At 42.2% G+C, this 17,216-nt stretch overlaps 1 protein-coding gene across 6 annotated transcripts in view; it reads left to right on the plus strand.

Annotated features, from left to right (window-relative positions):
* Positions 1 to 17,216, plus strand: part of SCEL (sciellin) — a 56,140-nt gene that overhangs the window by 24,593 nt on the left and 14,331 nt on the right. For 4 of the 6 annotated variants that reach the window (XM_083610787.1, XM_083610790.1, XM_083610788.1 and 1 more), the window contains exons 10-16: positions 1,495 to 1,533; positions 2,168 to 2,239; positions 8,745 to 8,813; positions 9,553 to 9,612; positions 10,783 to 10,842; positions 11,584 to 11,643; positions 16,980 to 17,036. In XM_083610787.1, coding sequence (XP_083466913.1) covers positions 1,495 to 1,533; positions 2,168 to 2,239; positions 8,745 to 8,813; positions 9,553 to 9,612; positions 10,783 to 10,842; positions 11,584 to 11,643; positions 16,980 to 17,036 — 417 coding nt within the window. The remainder of the gene's footprint in view (positions 1 to 1,494; positions 1,534 to 2,167; positions 2,240 to 8,744; positions 8,814 to 9,552; positions 9,613 to 10,782; positions 10,843 to 11,583; positions 11,644 to 16,979; positions 17,037 to 17,216) is intronic. The other 2 variants (XM_083610789.1, XM_083610792.1) reach the window with 1 other exon arrangement.

A 17,216-nucleotide genomic window follows, 5' to 3' on the forward strand; every position in this document is an offset into this window, starting at 1 on the left:
ATGAAATGTTCATTTGCAAACATGTAGATCATTCAAGCATATTTAGGGAGACTGAGTGGTTTTCATTCCCTTGTTGAGTACACACTTGGTGGCAAACCTGGCTTTGCTGCCGTGTCATCTATGAAAGAGATGGACTTTGAATGACTTTGAGCATTAATGATATGTGCGAATAGAGAAAGCTTGAATGAGAGTGAGTCAAGACAAGAGAAAGCTCATCACGTAAGGTCATTCAAAGGAGAGGTACACAGATCCTCCTTACCTGTCAGCTAGGTGGATGCTGAGGCTCTTTGAGCCTAACACTCTCTACAGAATATAATAATACAATCTATTGCCTTTTTAAATAGGGGTGCCTTGTTTTTGTTTGTTATTATGTTATATGTTTTTTGTGCTTTTATATTGTAAACTGCCCCGTGATCCTTGGGTGAACAGTGGTATAGAAATCATCTTCTTCTTAATAAACTGACTACTGTTTTCATACTATCCCATCTCCCCTTGATGCTTTGTAAATAGATGTTATAAACCCATAAGACTCCAGCCATCCCTAACTCTGAAAAAGATTTTCCTGAACTTATTCTCCACCAGGCAAAATGGAGAAGAGTAGCATCTACTTTCTGAAATATAATTTCTTTTACTACTATTTCCATTATCTTCCTTTCTTTCCCAGCTTTCACCATAAGATTCCAGCACTATATATATAGAGAGAGAGAGAGAGAGAGATTTTTAGGATCCACTATATTCTCTTCACTGTAGTTTGTTTTTCAGTGGTGTGTGTATGTATATCTATATATATCTATATCTATATCTATATCTATCTATCTATATCTATCTATCTATCTATATATATATATATATATATATCCTAAAAATCTCTATCTCAGGTGTCAACAGCTAGTGTAAATAGGTGTGTTCTTCTGCTTTCCTCTATGGGGGGGGAAATCCCAGAATTTAGGGGGCTGACCCAGAGAATACCCTGGCTCCCCCACCCAAATTTTTGAGGGTGGTGGAAACTACCAAGAGGGCCATGTTATAGGCATGCCTTTTCCACCCCATAGGTGTGTTAAAAGTGCTCAAAGCTTGGGTTTTATTCCTGAGATTTTTGTTCTGTGTTAAATTTGCTTACATTCTTCCACAGACGATCAGCAGGGGCAGCCAGCAGGGATGCAATTAAAAAAACACTTATTTTCTGAGGGATGTCAGAGATATGACTCATAATTTCTGTGCATTGCAGCCATATGGTATGAGATACAACCCCATAATAGAAAAGGTAGGGCTTCATTGTTATCAGTTTCTGGGTTGCATCTATTGACTGACTGCACGACAAGAAGAAATCAAGGTTCCCATTGCTGTTCAGTTCAGTCCTGGAATTACTCCATATTGTGATGATCCCTGCCTGTAAAGGGAATTTGGAAAGTATCCATTATATAATCATAGAAGTCATCAAGTATATATGATTTCTAACCAGAGGTTTGTCTGTCTGTCTGTTTGTTGCTTCAGAGTTTCAACTACTTCAAACAAAGGAGGAGCACCAAAGATGTATGTATTTTCATTTCTAGTATTTAGACTTTAAACTTGGAAATAGTGTACAGGCCAGCACCTGTTATTTATAGTTTATTTCATAGTTATCGAAAGAAAGAAAGAAAGAAAGAAAGAAAGAAAGAAAGAGAAAAGAGAAGAAAGACAACCATTGCTTTGCAAGGGTATTGAGAAGACTGGTCTACTTTGTGGGGGCATGTGGTTGCTGAATGATTCTGTTTGTCATCTTTTGGCTTCACTGATCAAATTGTGAATCACAGCAAAAGTAGCAGCAATGTTTGAGATTGGGGCAGCATTTACTGCCATTACCATGTTGACATTTTTGTGTGTGTTCCTCTAAAAGCTTTGGCCTTCCAGATGTGGTTGGATTCCAACTCCTTAATAGGTTATTGTATTTTAGTGTTTTGTTGGAAGCCGCCAGAGTGGCTGGGGAAACCCAGCCAGATGGGCAGGGGATAAATAAATTATTATTATTATTATTATTATTATTATTATTATTATTATTATTATCACAGCCCCAACCAGCATAGGTTGGTGGGAATTATAGCTCAACAATATCTGGAGGATCACAGGTTCCTCACACCCTTCAGTGTGGGGTCCTGCAAAAACATGAATTTTCCTTTTCATTCTGCAGGACTATCTATTCATCGGAACCAATTACACCTCCAAAGTCAAATGCTGCCGTGAGCGATCCAGCCAGAACTAGGTAACATAAAGTGATGTGATTAATGATTGGTGTTTTATGTGATGACACGAGAACCCATGATGGTTGCTACTGGGTGCAAAGCAAAACACTTATAAGCCCCGCTGATTTCATTGGAAGAGATGTAAGCCAGGAAAGTAGCAGTAGCAGCATTGAAATGTTTTATACATCCCCTGTGACCTGTGCCCCCAATATCCAGGGCAAACTTCATGTAAGAAAATTGCATCAAAACCTTATTCTGCTTCTTCTAGGCCAGGCACAGGCAAACTCGGCCCTCCAGATGGTTTGGGACTACAACTCCCACCATCCCTGACCACTGGTCCTGTTAGCTAGGGGTGATGGGAGTTGTAGTCCCAAAACATCTGGAGGGCCGAGTTTGCCTATGCCTGTTCTAGGCAATGTAGCTTTTGGAGGGGGGATTTGGCAAAAGAAAAACAGTGGGAGGGGGAAAGTGCATAACCCTTACCCTATCCAGTTATAACTCACGTTCTGGGGGTACCTTGCAAACATGCAGCTGGAACAGCATGTGGGAAGGGGTCGATTAGGGACATTTCCAGTGTGAAAGTGGTGGTGGGGAAAAGGGTGAAGTTCCTGGAAGGAACCTTTGGGATTTGATTATGCCCCTTTCAGTGTAATTTGTAGTTCAATATTCGGCTTTGATGGTAAAGTTATATTATTCACTTTGGCCCTTGTCCTGCAAAGACAATCCACAGAAGTGCTTGTTTGTCACAGTAGAAAAGCCATCCGCTTCATATATGTACCAATACACAGTTTTGCTGCAATATACATTCATGTGTTTTCTTACAAAGCAGCCCAGAGTAGCTACAGCCCAGCCCAGATGGACAAGAACAGATTCCCAGCAGATCTGAGCTCTGGCTTCTTTTTAGAATTAGCCATGAAATGTAAAGAAGTTGAGGAAAGGTGAGGGATGCCAAGAGAGAGAACTGTAGATACGTATGAAGATTGACATTAAGATTGACATTTTGAAAGAGAAAAAGTCAAAGTTGAGAGAGATGATGTTTAGAGAAAGAATACCATACAAACATATGAGGCAGCTGAAACACAGTGGGCAAATACAGATCCAGTATATCATCATAATGCAACTTAGTTTACTTATTCTATCCTTCCGCAATCCACTGCTCTCCAGATGTTGTTGGACTCCAACTCCCATGAGCCCAGCCAGCATGGCCAATCATTAAGGATGATGGGAGTTGTAGTCCAACAATATTCTACAAGATACCAGGTTGGCAGAGACTGATTTATACTGCGAAAGCGTCTGACCAAAAACAACTGTGTCTGAGGAAAACATTCAACTGACAGCTTATCCCAGCATCAGACTTAAAGTCTGTTTACAGTGGTAATCTCTGGGTTCCAACCTAGCAACTCTAGTCTTAATTTACTTGGGTCACATTTTAAGAGATTATTTCTGGTATCGTTGTGTGCATTCCTAGTCTAAAGTGCATAGCCAGACGTCTTTAATAAATCCCACGGCATGTACTGGAATACAATGGGATCTCCCCTCTTGAAAGAGTTTGAGTCATGAAATATTTCCAGGAAGGAAACAATATGTTGCTGTCAGATCTGGAAATCTTAGAGAATAAAACATCGGCAAATTAACTAGGAAAAGCTGCTGTCGCTCCCCACTTACAAAGGCTTGTTCAAGCCTTTTCCTAATCCCCTTCCTCACTCATTTCATATTCACTCTCCTCCGTGGTTTTTATTAGCATATCAAACGTTCTGCTCCGGTTTCACCATTGGTAGAGAGCTGCGGTAACAGTATTTGACGGAGCTACAAGTTGCTATAGTAACCGTGCTATATGGCTATTTTGTGTCGGTATCTAAACCATAAGCAGCTTGAGAAGCTTAATTGGGAGACATGATTCTGGTGCAACATCCTTGAATTTGGCCCCCAGGCGGCGGGGGAGGGGAGCAAATCTGACACCTGGCAAGGGGGGGGGGCTCAAAAATCCAATTGATGACACCAGAAAGATGCATCCATATTAATTGTTGTCTAGAGAAACAACTTCTTTTTGTTTTGCTTTAAACCCACTAAGTTCATTTACTTATTTTAAAGGGTTTTTATTAAAACCCAACTTAGTGTAGTAATGTTAGAAGAGATGTGAAGGAGATGTAGAAAATGTATTATCCATTTGCACAGGGGGGAATGCAAAAACCGAAGTTTTGTCCTTGCTGTGAAATTAATGCTAACTCTACCTTCCTTTCGCTCACACCAGCACCAATGAACTATTTGCACAACCTGATTGTTAAATAGGTCAGTTGTCCCTCTGATAACCTGCAGTATTTATGGAAATGCTTTGGTTATCAGTCTGAACCTGCTATCAGAGATAGATTCCATCCCAGCCTAACTATCCTATTCATCCGACAAGATGAACGCTAGGGAAAATTATCAGGGTGGGCAGAGCGAAGTAGGATCCAATGATGCAAGCTCTTAGGGAAATGGTGCTGTGTGTAATTTGGAGCAGTGGAGGGAAACATGCAGTACTATTTTCAAGCCAGTTAGTGTATTCAGCACTGAGCAAGATGGGCAAATGTTCTGACTCAGTATATGGCAGCTTCCTTTGTTCCTATGACTCCCTCCCGGCCTTTTGATCCTGCAAATAAATGGTTCTTGGCCTGTGGGTTGCATTCTAACGCAAGGGAAAATAGTTCTTTGAATTAACTTGAAACCAGCACGCCACCTGGTTCACCTTTGCAGCCAAATGTTCCATCTTTAAGGACTTCTCTGTATGAATAATCTAATTGTTTTACGTTTTATGGAATTGCTGTGGAGTGCTCAGATGTGTGCTTTTTATAGTTTTGAAGTCAATAGAGAGCTTGGTAGGCTATGTTTATTCTGAAAGCATAACTGAGCAAGTTGGCGTTCCTTTCCCAGTAATTGTTTGCTCATGCTACTTCTCAAAACATCCTGAAAGACAGCTTCTTCCCATCCGTTTAATTCTGAAAATTACTGTACTCAGCAGCTCAGGGTATTTTTGGCAGGCTGTAAATGTGCTCTCATGGTTTGCTACAGTGCTCTTTAGTTTCTTAATTCTTGGCAACTCTTTGTGGTCCAGCCTTCAGTGAGGTGAATTTAAATCAGCCTGGCACTGTCTGGTCAATGTCTTGGCAGAGATGAAAACGACGTCCTGAATCGAAACAAATGCTATTCCTGTATCAGCCTCATTTGCTGGCTAGCTTACAAATTGTCCTGTGAGTGAGGGCCGTCCTGGACACAAATAGCCCTGGCCTATCAAATCCAGACATTGCCGATGCACTCTTGACACCGTGTTCGAAGGCAATCCTCTTTTGCTGAGGCCACAGATTTCTATTATGACCGATTACCCTTTTCACTGCCACCAACTCCCGCACAGGAATAGATAGTTATTGCTGGTTCTTTTATAGCTTAAGCTAATTCCTCCATACAAATTGTCTGGCACTTAGTACGGGCTAACTGCAGCATCAGGGAAGTTGTGTGGGCATGTTGAAGTAAATTGGAGAGCCTTGTGTGTGCAGACATAAGCTCAGCAGGTGCAAAGGTGCGTGGCCTTGCACAGAAGGGTCAGGTTGAATATTTATTGTGGCCGGTGACACTAGACGTTTGGAATTGGGTTGTTGTTATCTATAAAAGGAACATGCAGGAAGAAGAAAGGATCTGCCCACGTTCTTCATTTCAGGTTCTTCATTTTTTCAAAGCCCTGGCATTAGCGTTGGGAGGCAAATGTGCTGCAGGTTATCATCCTGTCCCCATTGGTGCTTGCTCCATGGTAAATATGTTTTATACTTACCTGCTGGGAGTAAATCCAATTGAACAATGAGAATTCCTTCTGAGGAGATATGTATAGGATGCTGCACTAGGTCCCCTAAATTTATGGGCTAATTCAAAGCCAGAAGTATTTGAGTACACAAGTGGTTTTGAAAGTAAACATGCCTGTCCCCTAAACCACATTTTGTAACCATGGTTCATGTACTTCCTGCTCTAATGATACTGGTGTGAAAGTCTCAAATGTTCATCTATCATACCTGTAGATGATGGGGTTTTGTTCCTGAAATTCCAGTGTAATATCATAATTTTGACATGCAGCTGCAACTGTTCATATCCTAAGCACTTACTGTTAGTTCTCTTAGCCATTGGACTCCTGTGAGATGTTCCTGTGTCTGAAATCCTATTTAAATATTCTTGGCATCTTGCGTTGCAGTTTCTGGATGGGGATCTGACTTGTAGCCAACTCAATCAGCATTAAGTTTTATGCACGTGGAAAAGAGGGGCATTGATTTATTAGACAAATCAGAAAAGCCTGGAAAGTGGTAGTGTTTCATCCTGAGTTGGCTGGGTTAGATGTTGAGATGGCTGGAGTGCACATTCACATATATCACTTAGTGATTCATCCTGCAGAAATGGTAAACGGCTGCCATGGAAAATCTGATCTTGCTTGATCTTGCTTGCGGTTTGACATCATCACTAGATGTTTCAGTCACTGAGCCGATTGACACATAGTTCTAATGCAAAGGGGTCATACATGTTGCAAGGTGAGAAAGCAAGTCTTGAGCTCATATACTGTCTCTCATCCTTCTAAACTTTTATGGGAACTCAGCCTTTCTGTGCAAATGCTATATACAGTGTAGAGTCTACAGGGGTCAGCAAATGTTTTCAGCAGGAGGCCAGTCCACTGTCCCTCAGACCTTGTGGGGGGCCGGACTATATTTTGAAGAAAAAAATGAACGAATTCCTATGCCCCACAAATACTCCAGAGATGCATTTGAAATAAAAGGACACATTCTACTCATGTAAATACACGCTGATTCCCGGACCATCCGCGGGCCAGATTAAGGCGGCGATTGGGCCACATCCAGCCCCCAGGCCTTAGTTTGCCTACCCATGGTCTACACAAACCCTGTTCATGCAACCCACCCAATACTTTTTAATGGTGGGCAGATCACAACACATATTGCACAAATTTATGTACAAGGCCCTTGTTTACATTTAGGGTTCTATAGAAGCCTGGAGGTTTTTTGTGTGTCATTTCCTCACTGTATGAAACTAAACACTGAACATCTCTACATTTTTGTCTCCCCTGCTTCTGCCTGTTCCTAATGGGTGGGGTTCAATGTAGCGCTAAGCAGATCTGCTCTCTTCTCCCCCTGTGTGCTGTTCCGGGGGGGGCGTTTCTTCTGACACCCCCAGAGCCAGTTTCATGGAACAGGGAGGGGAGCTTTATTGTGCTTGTGTAGGTTTCTTCTGGCAGGCATGGGACTACTTAGTTGAATGCATCTCATTATATTAAATGTCTCAAAGTGCTTTTCCATGAAGTAGCTTGAGAGTGCAATTTGCATTGCTTATGCAGTCTTTGTCAAAAGAGTTTGGGGAAAATGTTTCGTTTTATATCTAACATCTCCTTGAACCCACCAAACAAACCTGGCAATATCTCATTTAGATGTTTGCCACTGACCTGGTTTGATCAGAACTCAGTATAGCCTTATCTCGGAGAGAGCAGCCTGATCTGCCCCTTGCAATGCCTTTTCTAAAAATATTCTCTTGAGACACAACATCCAATGATGTAACCTCCTCTTTCAAAGTATTAGCTTTTGGGTTAACTCTTATAAGCAGTTATATAAATAAAACTGCAAGACAGGCATGGGAGAATGGCAGGGATCACTTGTAGTTTTTGCATTCCTTTCTGGTCCCTATTAGGGGTTCTTGGGTTGTTCTTGTTTTTGATTATGTATTTTGTTATACATATTTAATAACAATTTTAATAACAAATTTAATAACAATAAATAATAATGTGTGTGTTTAACTTGTGATAAATGCTTCTTAGCATTTCCGTAGAAGCTATGGTGGATTATTATAATAGGTATCTGCAGAAGAAGATGCTATTCAGTTCTCTCTCATAACCACTTCGTTTTGACCTGGTTAAGTCACTACAATACAGTGGTACCTTGGGTTAAGTACTTAATTCGTTCCGGAGGTCCGTTCTTAACCTGAAACTGTTCTTAACCTGAATTACCACTTTAGCTAGTGGGGCCTCCTGCTGCTGCCGCGCCACCAGAGCACAATTTCTGTTCTCATCCTGAAGCAAAGTTCTTAACCCCAGGTTTTATGGGCTAATAGCCGTAAATAAATAAATTGTAAATTATCTTAACCCCAGGTACTGGGTTAGCGGAGTCTGTAACCTGAAGCGTATGTAACCTGAAGCGTATATGTAACCCGATGTACCACTGTAATTTTTTTTAGCTATTCCTTTGATAGCCAACTTTCATTGCACAGTCCAAACTTACTGCATTGTGAGATCCACTAGACAACTAGCAACTCTCAGAGTGACCCTTTTGTGCTGCACATATCCAAGCAGTTGCTAGACTTTGTATTGTCAGAGTTTGAACTGTGTCAAGATGAATCTTTCTAACTTCTCTGGAATATCATTTTGGTTTCTCTCCTTAATCTGGGCAAGCTGAATAATTGAACATGCACAACACAACTTATTTAGATGAACCCATTTTCTCTGTTTTTTAGGCAGATAGCCCCAGCAAAACCCAGTGAATCAGATGCTAACAAAACCATGACAAAAGAGAGAGCTGGGAGGTAGGCCCTATTGTGTTTGATCTGTCATTTTCAGAATGAGAGCTGTGTGAACTACATCCTAAGCACCTCATGTAGGCTTGTTCTGAGGATAAAGTGGGATAACCATGTTTGATGTTCTGAGCTTCTTTGAAGGATAGCATGCATTTTATTTACAACTGTCAGTGGCAACTGGGTCAGAACAGGCCTGTACAACGTCTGACCCATCAAGCTAAATGCAGCTCACTGGCCATGTATAACAGCTCACTAGGGAAGTCACCTGAGAAGTCTTTGTTTATTTGTTTGACAGTCTGTGACTTCAAAAGCCAGCAAGAAGGATGTGTGATATTAAAGAGTGATGTCTGAAGTTGTGTTCAGCCTAGTTGTTCCATGCTGTGCAGACTGTGGAACGTGAACATTAAGTAGGGAGACGTGAGTTCAAGGAACCAGGGTTCAAATTCCCAGTTGGCTAGACAGCTCATTGATTGGACTCAGTGAATATCTCACCATAACTAACCTTACAAGACTGTTGTCAAGAAAGGAGCCTGTATATGCTGTCCTGAGCTCTGTGGAGGGAAGCTGGGCTACAGATATAGTAAATATGCTAACATGACATGATGCACAGTGCTTATTTATACAGGACAGCATGAAGCAGAAGGCTTAGCCTCATTTCATGTGGTTTATTTGCTTTGAATGTCAAATTCTAGCTGACTATTGAAATATCTCTGTACTTTCTTCCACTGATTTTGCTTAATCTCTGAAGAGGCCAAGAACTGGATGATCTCATTGATGTCAAAACCAAAGTCAATAAGAGTAACCAGGGGTAAGTCTTGAAAGACTCTATGGCTTCAATAAAGCGATGGAGAGGGCATGGATTGTGACCATAGCAGGGAAGGCATGGCAATGAGTCAAGAAAATAATGCATGGAATCATAAGGCCCAGCTCATGTGCTTAGTCCGTGACACTGAAACAATGAAAGACACTAAGTTTGCTTGTTTTCCAGTATAGCTTCTAAGTTCTCTCCTCCAGCAATAAGACCTGGTCCTGCAAAATGTCCAGAAAGGCTTCCAGATGGCTCCTCTAGTAGTTTATTAGCAAACCACGAGACTCTAGGCAAGGCAGTGTGAATCCTGCAAGACTTGTGGGCTCAGGACAAAGAGAAAGACCCAATCAGCTGGCCAGCTAAGTGCAAACATGAAAAACCCTGTAGGTACTGATGTGTCACTAGGGTCACCTGGGTTGCTGACTGACGCAAAGCTGAAGGTCAGGGTTCGGAATGGCAGAAGGCATCTCTTTCATGCAAACCTGAGAAAAATTGGTTTAATCAGGCTACATGAATTTTGGTACACATAGTCAGGAAGGACCTGGCAGCCCATCTGCTGACAGAAGAGCTACCTCCTGGGGTACCTGAGTGGAAAGGATGTCCAAGAGACCTAATCACCTTGACCATCTGTGAGCACCTACAATGCTCGCCTGGGAGTGGGGTATAGTTGTTAAGCTAGCTGCTGGGAATGAGTTGACATGCAGTCTCCAACCCTCAAAGGACCCATAGGTGGCACCTGAGAATTGGACTCCAGCCATCCCTTGACCTAAGATCTCTGCCCACTACACAGTAGATCCATCACCCCATCTTGGATCTCCCTTAGTGAAATGCCATTGCCCTAGTCTTAAAGTTGGATGTCATCAGACCTGTAGAAGTTGAGGACCTTGTTGTCTCAAATTCTGTGGAGGAAGGGCGAGATACAAATGTGATAAATAGTCTATTAAGGAACAAGACATAGTATTTATTTATGCAGGACATTATGAAGCAAAAGGTTCCAGTTGAGAGACTTTTTTGTTGTTGTTGCCTAAAATCAAATCTATCTTAATTATAAATTGCCATGGATATACTCCAGCTGTAAGATATTTTGTGTGGTTTATTTAGTTTCAATATCAAAATCATCGTTAAGAAATGAAATATCTCTGTACTTGTTCCCACTGATTTTGTTTAAAGAAGTCAAGAGCTGGACAATCTCATCCAAGTCAAAACTAAAAGCGATAAAGGTGATAAAGGGTAAGTCTTGGAAGTTTCTTTACCACTTAATTTATTTCTGAAGTTGAAACTGTGGAGAGGGCAAGGTGATAGATGCCAAGAACGATTTCATAAAGCAGTTTAATCAATTAGAAGGAAAACACTGGATTCCAAGCAAAGGAGGTATGATCTACTGCTATGAAATTCTCTTCCAACAATTCTCCCCCTACTCTGCCAATCCGCTCCCAAAATCTGTAACATGCTGAGGTTAGTAATTGCCCAGGCCCATCCAGATGTTGAACCTGAAGTTTCCTCAGAGGAGGTCCAAGAGAAGCAGGACCCTCTGGCATATATTCCAGACCATAGAAAGCCATTGGATCAAGACTGAGAAATACTACATTCATATAAATCTCCCTGCCCCTGACATATAAACTCTTGTTTCAAGTCTGTTGTTCAAAGCAAGTCCATGGTTTGTGGAGCAGTCTAATTCTAAGGGAGGCTTGCACTGCAAGAAGCAAAGTTGAAGATTCTGCAAGGCCAAGTGGGACCGGAGCATTTTTTGAGAAATCACTACCAGTCCCCTTCTGTTGCGCTTTCTTACTCATGCAAAGTTGTGCTGGTGTCAGGTGGCTGTGGTTGAATCCATGGCATTTAGGTCCTAAAGTTTTGGATGTGATGCAAGGGACCTGTGGTGGTTCCTCCCCTTCCTCCTTGGTCCTTACGCTACCTAAAAGGTCCTGTACATTGACCATAACCTTCCTTTGTGTTTCTTTCCTCTTTAAGACACCAAGATCTTGATGATTTCATCAAAGTGAACCGTACATCTAATGGACATGCCAAGGGGTGAGTCTTGTCATTGAGCTGCACATCTACATGCATTGAAGGCTTAATCTGGTTTTGGTTTTTGGTTTTAACAGTGTGACTTCTAATGTTTCCTTACCCCACCCAACTTTGCAAATGTTGGTTTTGTAAGAGATTTAAGGCAATTGATAGCTCCTTAACTAGAATTTCCATGATTTCTTAGTTGGGAACTGAAACAGTTAAGTGATTGTTTAAATTTGTCGGAGAGACATGCCTGTAGTTAACTCCCTCACCTCCCAGCTCAAGTGCTGTGTAACTGCACAAATTCAAAGGAAGGCAACATAATTTAAATATAACACAGAGTTTTCTCCTTATATCGGCAAGATCTCCTTTTCGCAGGTGTAAGGAGTTGACAATAAAAGAGAAAAGGCATCCAAAGATTAGTTTTCCAAGGTAGGATTAGATGGAATGCCTCTTAAAAAAAACCACCACATGTGAAAATAGCCTGTATGGTCATAAAACCGCAGAATAGTAGGAAAACATAAAAAGCCAGTGAATCTAACTCCTTATCAAAAATGTGGTTGGTATCTTCCCACAGAACTATTTGGGCTGGTCTATGTTGCCAGTTTTGTCCCTGTAGATAGAGAATGTCTCATATGAACCACAGATACCGCCATTGTTTCTCAGGGACAATTCTCACGACCCAGAGAATTAAAGAAATTGAAACAAGAATGGTAGTTGTATTCATGGAAATCCCTGTTTATGCTAGACATTTCCCACACAGATTCCTCATTGTGCATCATTTAATCCAGACTCAGTCATGCACAGAGTAGGTTGAAATCAATGAAACTTGTAGTCATGACTAACTTAAAAGGTGTACCATGGTGTTTCCTCTGTCTGCACTGTTCCCAGAGGTCATTTCTCCTCTGGTCAGTCTTGTGGATACACAACCTGACTGATTGTCTCCAAGTGGGAATAAGCCCCACTGAATTCAGCAGAGCTTATTGAATAAACATGGTTAGGGTTGCAACCTTAAGTATGGAAATAACCTACTGTGTGAACCAGTTCTTTATGAGATGGATGGGCAGAAATGGGCACTTGAGGCCTGAGTCAGCGCCAGGCTGTCTCAGCTATCTGCTTACCCCCACCAATGGTAGACTTTGGGCTCTCAAATTTCAGTGGCGCCCTGTGCACCACTAAAATTTTGTGCCCTCCACCTCTCGTGCTCCATTCTGCAACATTGCTGCAGCGCTTCCTGAATAAACATGACCAAACTGGTTGCGCTACCCTAAAATTACCAGACTTTTTTCAAAGAATCTGGGGACACTTTTTTTTTGAAAAGAGAAAAAAATAGTTATTAATTTTTTTATTTTTTAAAAAAAGAAATAATATATTCTGTGGTCTCCTCTGTTGTGTGGCCTTCCTCTGGGCCCTGGCCTACTCTCTTGGAGTGTTAGCCACCGTGGAGTAGGCTTGGGTTGGGCCTGGGCTTCGCCATGTGCCGTTGCCTTCCTGGTGCTCTCCTACCTCTCTTCCTCAGTGGCGGCAGCGGCGTAGCAAGCACGGGCCCCCCTCTTTTTTCTCCTTCCTCTTTCTCTCTCTTCCTTCTCTTCCTCCTCTCCTCCTTCTCCCTGTGTCGGCTCCAGGGTTTTTACTGGCTCCAGAGTGCCGCTGGGCAGTTAGCCAGGCGCTCTCACTCACAACTCAAGTTTGGGTCGCAGGTGTGTGTGTGTCAGTGGTTCCCCCTGTTGATGCGCCAGGCGTCCCCGGTTCCCCCTCAGCAGTGGCAGCAGCAGCAGCAGTCTCAGCGGCCCGGAGCCAAACTGGTAGCGTAGTTGGCTCTGGCTGGCTTCAGGAGCTGCTCACTGCTGTGGCGCTCGCCATTTTGCCTCACTGGAAGTCCCCATATGATGTGTCTTGTGCCGTTGAACCAATCACGCAACATTCATTCCCTACTCATAAATCTACAACACTTAAAATATAAATCCAGGGACATTAAATGAATTCCGGGGACATTCCGGGGACGGATTTTGTCCAGGGACAGATTTGTAAATCCGGGGAGAGTCCCTGGGAAACACGGACGTCTGGTAACCATACGCTACCCTAAAACTGCCTCTGTCCCCACCTTCTGGCATGACTGCAGAGGCAGCAATGACCCTGCCCTGCTGGGCTGGGGGAAAGTTAGAATTGCATTCTTAAAAGACTGGACCAGAGAAGGTGGCATTTAATGGAAAGCTTTTGGAGGTATTAGAAACAGGGAAAATAACACACGTTGCCAAGGAATGGTCAAAACAATGTTTAGGCGAGGAGCAGGATTTTCCAGTTGTAAGACTATATCTGCACGTGTTCCGAATGGCTGTAAACATGTTTGGTACAAAAGGGCTGAGCTTTCACCTGTAGCATCAGAGCCAGCTGCTGTGCTTGGGCTACCCAGAACGTTTGGTGGGCGTGATGGGCTTGGCGCTTACTGCAGAAATCCCGAAAGACCGGTGAGAATTCCATCCCTTTCCTCATTTTGTTAGCTATCAGTTTGGCACTATTTGTACCATGATTTTAGATGTATGCATTCATTTATGTTACATTTTGAGAGCATGGAGATATTATTTATTTAATAAGCAGTTCCTGGGGTGAGGGTTTCCCTGGCAGATCCATTTGGACCCCTCTCTTACTGTTTCCCACCAACTGATTAAAATGTTCCTGTTCTATCAACCATTTGTCTTACTGATGGCAGGCGGGTTACGTGTCTGACCCTCATTTTAGGATGTTTCCTGAATTTGTTTAGAATGTTTGCAAATGTTCTGTTTCTGTTTTCATGCTATTGTCTTTTATTTTTTCCATAAGCCAGCTTTTGATGCAAATTCATTTGAAGGGAAGCATATATCTATCTATCTATCTATCTGTCTGTCTGTCTGTCTGTCTATAGATATAGATATATAGAGATATAGATATACTGTATTTTTCGCCCTATAGGACGCACTGGCCCATAGGACGCACCTAATTTTTTGGGGGGGAAATAAAGGGGGGAATTATTTTTCCCCCCCCCAGGCGCTTGCGGGGCTGGCGGCAGGGAGAAGCGGGCTTCTCCTCACCGCCAGCCTCCAAACGACGTCGGGAGACAGTGGGATGGTGCGCTGCGCCTCCCCGCTGTCCCCCCAGCTTGCGGGGCTGGCGGTGGGGCTTTCCAGGCTTCAGCGAAAGCCTGCATTCGCCCCATAGGACGCACACACATTTCCCCTTCATTTTTGGAGGGGAAAAAGTGCGTCCTATAGGGCGAAAAATACGGTACTCTGTGTGAGTGTGTGTGTGTGTGTGTGTGTGTGTGTATATATATATATATATATATATATATATGGATGTATAAAATAAATAAATCAGAGCTTTTGCCCTCACAGCAACTCCTTGAAAAGTAAAGGCTGCTCAAATGTGGTACATTATTATTACTAAATTTATTTGTTGCTTTTTTTTGCCAAAGGCAGCTCAAGGCAACTTACAACTAACTGAACCCAGGCCATTCAGTAAGCTTTGTAGCCAAATAGAGAGTTGAGTTCAGAGTCCAGTGCCCTAACCACTAGGCAACCACATTGATTCTGTTGACATTAGAAGTCTAGTTTGGTCTGTTTTTATTAATGAGGAAGTCTTCAGAGATGTTCATCTCCCTATAATGTCCCAGGGTCTGGTCTGAAGTTATAGGAGGCCACCATGTTGGTGAAACTAAGCAGGTTTAGGTCTGGTCAGTAGTTGGATGGGAAACTGCTTAGGAACCTCTTATGGTACAAAATAGGCAGAATGTACCTGTAAGAAAATAGATAAAATAAAACTCCCCCTAAAATATATGACTCATAACTCTGCTCCAGAAAAAATAAAATCCTCTGCTCCAACAGAATTCCTGAACTAATGTTATATTTATTGTGCTGCAGTTTGTTTATGGTTTGGCTATAAGCATAATTCTTGAACAACAGGAAGGTTATGAAATGCTTATATTAATAGCTGTATTAAGAAGACAGCGCATTTCATTTTTATGTCTTGAGACATGGTGCGCTAATGCAAGCTGCTTAGCATCGGAAGTATCTACGTTTATCCTCAAGTCAACGTTCCGGTGGCTGCCTAGAGATTCAAAATACTTAGCACCAAAGTGTCAGTTACTTGAGCAAACAGCAAGAGCTGCATTTGATGGGAGCAGGCTCCAATGGTCAAACCTGAATCGGCTGCAGTCAGGTAGAAGAAAGTGGGTCCGGTGTGGATAAGGAGTCTGATTTTTAAGAGCAAAAGAGATGTGTGAGTGAGCACAGGATCTTGCCGGCACTTCCCTGCTACTTCCTTCCCTTCACTTTCCCTGCTGACATCACTTGTCCCCCAGCTGAGCTCCCAGTTCCAACAGTGAGCACCTGTGGGAGAGTAGCTGAGGGGAGATAAATACTGGACAGGGAAGGACCAACCTGTATTACGGCATGTGGTTAACCTGGATAATAATAGTAGTAGTAATAATAATAATAATAATAATAATAATAATAATAATAATAATTTATTTATACCCCGCCCTCCCCAGCCAAGACCGGGCTCAGGGCAGCTAACAACCAATAATAAAAACAAGTTGATTAAAATACAATTTAAAAGATTAAGATACAACATTAAAACATTAGGATGCATCCTCTTCACAGGAGGAGAAAGGAAAAAGAAAGAGGGGGAGGGAATCAAACTGATTCTAAGCCAAAGGCCAGGTGGAACAACTCTGTCTTACAGGCCCTGCGGAAAGAAATCAGATCCTGCAGGGCCCTGGTCTCATGAGACAGAGCGTTCCACCAGGCAGGAGCCAATGTTAAAAAGGCCCTGGCTCTGGTTGAGGCTAATCTAACTTATCAGGACCCGTGAACAAGACCAGTTTGTGCAGAGAATTCCACTGAAAACGGGAACAGGAGTAGAAATGGCTTATTTGTTCTAGGTCTGGAACCATAATCAATTCAGCGAATACCATTGATATTCACTGTTGTTGCTGCTTTCAGTCTGCAAATGACATGAAATTAGTGATGTTTCCTTCCCTCCAATTCAGACGGCATTTCCTTTACATTGATATAAATGGGTGCATTATATCAGGGTAGGTTTATGTGCTGGCATTCGAGTTCTTCAGGAAGCTTAGTTTTGATCATGTTGCTTAATCAGGAAAAGAGAAACAAATCTCAGGATAATTTTAGTATATTTAAATCTTGGAAGGAAAACATTTTGGTGGAATTATTAGCTGTAATGGATATCTGTATGAGTTGACAATTACCTAATGCATTAAGTTCTCCCCCTCACTCTTCCCTGAGAGTATTTGTGATCAGCGGTTCCTTTCTTGCAAAAGTAACTAGTCCATTTTTTTTGTTTCTTTGCTTTTCTCACAGAGGAAGAGACCTAGATGACCTCATCACTGTAAATAACACTGCACAGGAAAACAAAAGGCAATCCTTTTAAATTTTATATCTCCTGCACTTTAGAAAATCTGTTACCTGTGGCTTGAGTTAAAAATGCAGGGAGGGTTTGTAGCCAACTAAGTTCTCCTCAGTATGAGTGGAATGAACAGACCTAAGTTAGTCATGGTCATTAATTTCAGTGGGTCTACTCTTGAGTAGAACTAACAT

The sequence above is a fragment of the Podarcis filfolensis genome, assembly GCF_964270895.1.
Source record: "Podarcis filfolensis genome assembly, chromosome: 4".
Classification (NCBI taxonomy): Eukaryota; Metazoa; Chordata; class Lepidosauria; order Squamata; family Lacertidae; genus Podarcis; species Podarcis filfolensis.